The sequence below is a fragment of the Phyllostomus discolor genome, chromosome X (genome assembly GCF_004126475.2).
Source record: "Phyllostomus discolor isolate MPI-MPIP mPhyDis1 chromosome X, mPhyDis1.pri.v3, whole genome shotgun sequence".
NCBI lineage: Eukaryota > Metazoa > Chordata > Mammalia > Chiroptera > Phyllostomidae > Phyllostomus > Phyllostomus discolor.
This window is the reverse complement of record NC_050198.1, coordinates 36,817,159-36,825,879: the sequence shown is the minus strand read 5'-3', so window position 1 is coordinate 36,825,879 and position 8,721 is coordinate 36,817,159. Positions and strand designations below refer to the sequence as shown.

General features: G+C 40.4%; 1 protein-coding gene across 1 annotated transcript; it reads left to right on the top strand.

Moving 5' to 3' along the window:
- The first annotated feature begins 6,121 nt into the window (after window positions 1–6,121).
- Window positions 6,122–8,049, top strand: LOC114504778 (spindlin-2). Its single transcript, XM_028522638.2, has 2 exons — window positions 6,122–6,466; window positions 7,101–8,049. Exon 2 carries the CDS (start codon window positions 7,103–7,105, stop codon window positions 7,877–7,879), a length of 777 nt encoding a protein of 258 aa, XP_028378439.1. The 5' UTR covers window positions 6,122–6,466; window positions 7,101–7,102; the 3' UTR covers window positions 7,880–8,049.
- Window positions 8,050–8,721: the final 672 nt, after the last annotated feature.

Genomic DNA, 8,721 nt, shown 5'->3' with positions numbered 1-8,721 from the left:
AAGTATAGAAAAATACACATTTACTAACCAGACATTTTTCATTTTAGATTTTATTTCAAGTAATAGAAACCCTGACTCATGTTGCTTTAACCATAACTAAATTTCTTATCTTGTAAATTGGGGTCAAATGTAAGAATCCAGGAATGATAGGATCATTAGATAAATGAAATGATTAAAGAGCTCAGAGTACTCCCATTCCCTCTTCTGCTGTCTTCATTATGCTGGTTTCACCCTAAGGCTGGTTACAGAGATTCCAAGGATTATGTACAGACATAGCATTATCCTAAATAAGAAAAAGAAACATCATTTCCTGTTTCTCTTAAGAGTAAAGAATTTTTTTTTCAGAAGTACCCCAACTGACAGATTATGTTTAGTTGTCCAGGACTGTATCATATGCCAAATACTACATCAATCACTTATAGGAGGATAGTATTACCATGATTAGCTTAGAGTAACCTTTTAGAAGGGGATATAAATTGGAAGTCAGTGACCATGACTACCTATAGGTAAATGTGTCACTAGGACAACAGTTTCCCTCTTTTTCTTGGCTTTGCTCTGATATTTTCTCCACACCGCTTTCATCCTCAGTCTCCAGATAATGGTAAGGTGAAAAGAGCAGTTTGATTACATTTTCTTGAGTTCACTCATGTCTACCTTGTATCCAGAGTTTGTGCCTAATTGACTCTGTTTAGTTGAGTGCCTGATCCTAAAACAATCAATCTAACACTATGTCAGTGTGCTGCAAGGTTAGCCTTAGGTTGTTCACAAAAGGAGAATGGGAGACACGATTAAAGTGTGTTTAGATGCTAGGTTGCATTGCCAAATGATGTTACAATTCAACATATTGTGCTGCTCTATATGATCCCTTCTTGCCATATACACCCATTGAAAAATGTCTCTAGAAATAAAAGCACAATTCTAAGGATCAATAAATCCAGGAGCTAGTTCTTTGAAAAGATAAACAAAATTGACAAGCCTTTAAGCAGACTCATCAGAAAAAAAAAGAGAGGACCCAAATAAACACAACACAAATGAAAGAGGAAACATTACAATTGATACCACAAAAATACAAAGGACTGTAAGAAACTACTATAAAGAACTATATGCCAAGAAATTTAAAAACCTAGGTGAAATGGACAAATTTCTAGAAAAATCTAATCTTCCAAAACTCAATGAAGAAGAAGCAGACAGCCTGAACAGACCAATAATAGCAAATGACATTGAAGCAGTAATCAAAAAACTCCCAACACACAAAAGCCCTGGACCAGATGGTTTCACTGGAGAATTCTACAAAGCATTTAAGGAAGAGCTAACCCCTATCCTTCACAGACTATTCCAAAAAATCCAAGAAGATGGAAGACTCCCAAACTCTTTTTATGAAGTCAGCATCATCCTTATCCCAAAAGCAGATGAAGACATAAAAACCAGAAAATTGGCCTAATATCTTCAGGCCAATATCACTGATGAACATAGATGATAAAATCCTCAACAAAATATTGGCAAACTGCATCCAGCAACATGTTAAAAAGATCATACACCATAAAAAGGTGGGATTCATTCCAGGGATGTAAGGATGGTACAATATTTGCAGATCAATAAATGTACTATATCACATAAAAGCAAAGACAAAAATCACATGATCATATCAATAGATGCAGAAAAAGCATTTGATAAGGTACAGCACCCATTTATGATAAAAACACTCAGCAAAGTGGAAATAGAAGGAGCATTCCTCAACATAATAAAGGACATATAGGAGAGACCTACAGCCAACATCATATTCATTGGGAAAAAACTAAAACCTTTTCCACTAAGATCAGGAACAAGACAAGGTTGTTCACTTTCACCACTTCTATTCAATATAGTATTGGAAGTTTTAGCTACAGCAATCCGAGAAGAAAAAGAAATAAAAGGCATCCAAATCAGAAAGGAGGAAACAAAACTGTCATTGTTTGCAGATGACATGATAGTGTACATAGAAAATGCTATAGATTCCACCAAAAAACTGCTTGACCTAATAAATGAATTTGGTAAAACAGCAGGATACAAAGTCAATATCCAGAACTCAAAGGCATTTTTTACACCAACAATGAAACATCAGAAACAAAAATCAGGAAAAAATCCTATTTGATGTAGCAACAAGAAAAATAAAATACCTAGGAATAAATCTAACCAAGGAGATAAAAGACCTGTATGCAGAAAACTACACAACACTGAAGAAAGAAATCATGGAAGACACAAACAAATGGAAACATATACCTTGTTCATGGATCAGAAGAATTAAAATCATCAAAATGTCCATACTAGCCAAAGCAATTTATAGATTCAATGCAATACCTATTAAAGTACAAATGGCATACTTCTCAGATATAGAACAAACACTTCAAAAATTTATATGGAACCATAAATGACCCTGAATAGCTGCTGCAATTTTGAGAAAGTAGAACAAAGCAGGAGGGATCACAATACCTGGTTTCAAACTGTATTACAAGGCCATGGTAATCAAAACAGCCTGGTACTGGCATAAAAACAGGCACATGGACCAATGGAACACAATGGAGAGCCCTGAAATAAACCCAAGTCTCTATGGTCAATTAATATTCGACAAAGGGGGCAGAAGCATAAAATGGAGCAAAAATAGCCTCTTCACCAAATGGTGTTGAGAGAGCTGGACAGCTACATTCCAAAAAAAATGAAACTCAATCATCAACTTACACCATACACAAAAATAAATTCAAGGTGGATAAAAGATTTAAATATAAGTTGTAATGCCATAAAAGTTCTAGAGGAGAACATAGGCAGGAAACCTCAGTTACTCAATGCAGCAATATTTTCACTGATATGTTCCCTAGAGCGGGGGACATAATGGGAAGAATAAAGAAATGGGATCTCATCACAATAAAAAGCTTCTGCATGGCTAAAAATAAAAACAGCATTAAAATTAAAAGGGGACCAACTATATGGGAAAACATATTTGCCAATGACACCTGGGACAAGGGTTTGATCTCCAAAATATATAAAGAACTCACATGACTCCACTCTAAGAAGACAAGCAACTCAACTAAAAAATAGGCAAATGACTTGAACAGACACTTCTCCAAGGAGGACATACAGAGGGTCCAGAGACAGATGAAAAGATGCTCAATGTTGCTAGCCATCAGAGAGATGCAAATTAAAACCACAATGGGATACCACTTCACACAGGTCAGAATAGCCATCATAAACAAAGCAAAAAAAAGTGTTGGAGAGGGTACGGAGAAAAGGGAACCTTACTACACTGTTGTTGGGATTGCAGACTTGTGCAACCACTATGGAAAACAGTATGGAATTTCCTCAGAAAACTAAAATGGGACTTCTTTTTGACCTGGCAATTCCACTTCTAGGATTATATCCTAAGAACTCTGAAACACCAATCCAAAAGAACCTATGCACCCCAATGTTCATAGGAGCACAGTTTAAAATAGCAAAGTACTAGAAGCAACCTAAGTGCCCATCAGTAAATGAATAGACCAAAACCTATGTTACATTTACACGATGGAATTCTATGCAGCAGAAAGAAAGAAGGATCTCCAGCCTTTGCAACAGCATGGATGGAACTGGAGAACATTATGCTAAGTGAAATAAGCCAGGTGGTGAAAGACAAATACCATATGATCTCACCTTTAACAGGAACCTAATCAACAAAAGGAACAAGCAAGGAAAATACACCCAAAGACACTGAAATTGAGAACAGACTGACAGTGTCTGGAGGGGAGGGGAGAGGGGATAATGGGGGTAAGTGTGAAGGGTTTACAGGAACAATTATAAAGGACACATGGACAATAACAAGGTAGGGTGGAAACAGGGGAGGGAGGTGGGGAGGACTGGGGTGGTGAGGAGGGGTAGGGGGTAAAAGGAAGAAACTGTACTTGAACAACAGTTAAGTAAAATTTTAGAAAAAGAAAATTTGGGCAAATAAAATTAATGATTTTAAGAATAAAAATTAAAATGTCTCTACAAAGAAGTGTTTCATCAGTTGCTGATAAAATGTGAATCATTACCATCTATTTAGAAAATGGTCTTGCCAAAAAATGCTATTTTAAATTTTAAGTCAATAGATTAGTTTATTTTTAAATTCAAATGAATTGCAAAGAAAAAAAATGTGTACCCATTTGTCTTCTTTCTTTCAACATATTTGTGCAAGTTAACTTATTTGCATTGTGGCAGGTAGTTGGAATTTTCTCATTCCAACTCCTATACGATATTCCATTGTATGAATATACCAAAAAATACCAAGTGTACTGTTGATGATAATTTAGGTGGAGCTATTACAAATAGTTGAACACATATATTTTATAATAAAATATAGGGTTTTGGATTTTAGTGACAGGAGACTAAGTAATTCAAAACAATTTTGTCATTAAAGAAACAGTAAAAGCTGGGCAAAATAGTTAAAAATAAATCTGCTCAAAGGCATCTGAAAACCAAGATAGGAAATAATTACCCAGCCAAGGCATGAGAGAGAACAAAGAGATAAACAGTAAATTTGTAAGATGTGTTTTTTTCCTCCCCGTGGGCAACTTTATCTGTTCTGGAGGGAACTGGGGAAAGGCTTAGAAGCTCAGAAGAGCTTATGACTTCACATTGAAGCTAAGGATATAGAAATTGGAGTCTGGAGCCCTGATTAACTGCATTTACTTTTGGTTGTAATTCCATGGGTGATATCCCAGGAATAAGGGTTAACCAGAACTAAATAAATCCTCACATGAATTAAAGTGTATCTGCAAATTGCTTTCCACAAATAAATTGTATGAACTTTCATTTGCAGCAGCACTAAATCCAAAATTCTTTCCTCATGCTCAATGACAGTATTGTTTTAATGTTCTTTCATACTTTTTTGAGTCAATTTTTATTGATTCTATTTTTCCTTTTATGAAATATTCTGTTGTTTTAAGCTTAGTTCTGTTAACATCTTACTCATCACCTAATTCAGGTACCATAAGTAACTATTAAATATTCATAGTTTATTGAGATTTTGGTTTATTCATTGCCTTTCCTTATTTTATTTTGCTGAATTTTACATTTTAGTAAATCAAATATTGATTTACAGACTTAATTTAGTGTATATTTTTTTCTTCAAATATTTAAAGAGTCATTCTAGCATTGTTTAAAGCATACCCATCATTTTTCCACTGAATTATAAACTGCCACTTTACCTGTTTCTTATAAAGTTACTTTTTTCCTAAGCTCTCCTTTTTGATGAATAGATCACAATACATGTTATTGTGGATAAATTCTCCAAATGTCCAATAATGGGGAGAAAGTTAAATTGTGGTTGCTGAGAAATTGAGTTTTATAGACAAATGATCAGATAGGCAATAGGTGTTCAAGAAATATTTGTTGATTGAATAAGACAAATACTGTTTTTTAACATATCCAATGTCCAGAGGAAATGTTTATTCTATATCAAAAATAACAGAGCATGAAATTGCATACACAAAATGATCCTAGTTTTGTAAAAGCCTGGAAAAATCACGAAAGAAATAATGAATATTAACATTTTGCAGTGAGCTCTGGGGAATGAGCACTGAAATTTCAGTTGGTTATTTCCTTCGAATTAATTTTCTGAAACTTACACAGTGCTCACATGTTCACACATGTCATTTGTAATAAAGTTTTAAAAAGTAAATAAAGGTAGGGGTAATCCTTAAGAAGTAAAATCCAAGAATGATCACTTAGGAAACATTACCTACATATTGGGTCAAGATAAGATGGAAGAATGAGTATTAGCACATTTCATTCTTCCTATTACAAATCCATACAAATGACAAGAAAGAGGGATTTATGTATAAAGAATAACTACATAAGGGTACTAAGAAAAGAGAAAAGACAAATTCCTGGAAGATGAAAGGCAGATGGGGCATGGGCACTGAGAGGTTGGAGGTAGATATGAGCACTGGAGCCAAAGAACCCAAAAAGGGTAGAGAAGATAGGGTAAGAGTGGAGGAGTCAACAGCTCCTGATTTTGGAACCCAGGAGGGGACAGAAAGCAAGGAAAATCTCCTATGCCAAAGGCAGAGGTGGGTTTGAGAGTTGGGGGGCGGGGGCACCCAGTGTTTGGCAGGAAGAGGAGGCCTCTCTCCTGGCAGGAAGCTGCGCTACGGAAGGAGGGAGGAGACTGCTGCAGCAGTAGCGGCTGGTGGGATCCCGATGTGGCAGAGGGGTGTCTGCCACGGACAAGGAGGCAGAGGGCCCGCAAGCACAGTGCTGGAGACACAGCCACCATCCTCTTGGCGTGCCCAGCAGCCTCCTAGACACGCTCCTCGTCTACGGATTCTCTCCAAGCAGCTTCAGCAAGCTCCCAGCTCGGCGCCTGCTGATCGTCTTTCCTCACAGGCTCACAGCGCACGCAGGAGCGAAGTGTCTGATTTGGGCACGTGAGGCCCGCGATCCCGAGCGGTGGACGCCAGGCAAGCCAAGGCCATTGGTGGGTACCAGGATGGAGAAGGGAGATGAGGTGGACTCTTGCAGGAGATAGGGGTGGACACCGAGTCCGAGTGAGGCTGGGGTGGGAAAGTGCGATGGGCTATAGGAAAAGGGGTGGCTTTAAGGAGACAGGCAAGAAATTGAAGAGAGGGCGCTGGGTGCCAAGAAAGCAAGTGGCGGTTGTCAGGGGGTGTATGGGCGACAGGCTGGGGCATTCGGGGGCTGGGGGATAGTGACTGCCTGCGGGTCAAAGCTGGGGAGGGATAGGCGCTTTGCAGGCAATTTAGAGAGTGGGCACCAGTGGCGGGCAGTGGAGGGAGCAGGGTCTGAACAAGGAGGTAGCCTATCCCCCCCACCCCCGCCCCTTTGGAGTTCCTAACCCCAGCCAGCACCGCTGCCTGCTGCTGCCCTTCCCTGCAGCCTAAAAGAACCTGAGGGGACGAGGGTTGGGGGGCAGGGGGAGAGCACTTGCTGGCACACCACCGGGATCTCCAGCATCAGTTCCAGGCTCACAGGGAAGATTTAGTTGCCAGCACAGGGTGCACAGAGACATCGCTATGGGGAAAACTTCGCCTTACGGCATAACGAATGCCTTCTTACCTTCTCTCCTCTTATCTTCTCTCCTCCCGCTGTAGGCATGAAGACCTCCAATGCACAGGAAGCCCAAGGGCAACAAACCAGGGCACCAGCGGGACGGGCCACTGGGTCTGCAATCATGACGAAGAAGAAAACCTTCCAAAAGAAGCAGAGGGGCAGACCTTCATCCCAGCCCCGCAGGAACCTCGTGGGCTGTAGAATTTCACATGGATGGAAGGAAGGCAATGAGCCCATCACCCAGTGGAAAGGAACCGTTCTGGATCAGGTGCCTATAAATCCTTCTCTTTATCTGGTGAAATATGACGGAATTGACTGTGTCTATGGACTGGAACTTCACAGAGATGAAAGAGTTTTGTCTCTTAAAATTCTTTCTGACAGGGTGGCATCGTCTCAAGTCAGTGATGCAAACCTTGCAAATACCATAATTGGTAAAGCTGTGGAACATATGTTTGAGGGCGAGCATGGTTCTAAGGATGAATGGAGAGGCATGGTCCTAGCCCAAGCACCAATCATGAAAGCCTGGTTTTATATCACCTATGAGAAAGACCCTGTCTTGTACATGTACCAGCTTCTAGATGATTACAAAGAAGGAGACCTCCGTATCATGCCAGAGTCCAGTGAATCTCCTCCAGCAGAGAGGGAACCAGGAGGAGTTGTAGATGGCCTGATAGGTAAACATGTGGAATATACCAAAGAAGATGGCTCCAAACGGATCGGCATGGTCATTCACCAAGTGGAAGCCAAACCCTCTGTGTATTTCATCAAGTTTGATGATGACTTCCATATCTATGTCTATGATTTGGTGAAAAAGTCCTAACTGTTAGGGTACAATTGACCACATTTGTGAGGACAAATGTATACTTTGTAGACATGCAAAATGATGTCGCTTTTCAGTGTATTGGGAGTTTAAGAGTCCCCATTAATTCAGCATCTTTGCCAGCATAACTGTTGTTTTGTTCTGAAAAATACAAATGTATGTGGACATGACATGCTGTGTGTAAGCACTTTCTCATGTTGAACAGAGTGGGTGTGTTTGGTGGATGGGGTATGAAAGGAAGGGACAGCTGTAAATTCAGGCTGTGAACAAAGTTCAGCTAGTATCATAATCAGTCATCTAAAAATGGAATAGGGCTTAGCCGGCCTGGTCTTGGGAGGAGGGAGGAGAAGGAACTAGAGATGGGCTGTGGGGGGAGGGGAAAGAGGAGGTGACTGCTCAGGAAGAGGTGGGGAGGGGCCAGAAATGGGAGTCTCCTGGGTGAGGAATGTCTTAGGAGGGGGAGGCACCCAACTGGAAGGAGGTAAAGAACAAAGGAGGGAGAGGGAGATCTTGGGGTTTAGAGGACAACACAGAATACATTGAGTGGGGTGGGGGGTGCACAGAGAAGCTCAGGAGTCCAGAGCAAGGGGGAGAAAGACGATGCTGTCAGGGATTTGGGGAGAGGCTAAAGGATACTCAAAGAGAGGGTCTATGCCTTTGTGAGGGGCCAAAGCAGCAGGGACACTGAGGAGGGAGGAATTCTAAGAAGAAAGACTGACCCAGGGAGTGAGAATGCAGAAAAAGAGGTGTTGGGCAGGGGGGCCCATGAGAGATGGGAATGTGCAGGGAAAAGTTGGACTTCTGACAGTATCCACAATGCTGTCCCTGCCTCTGTGCACAAA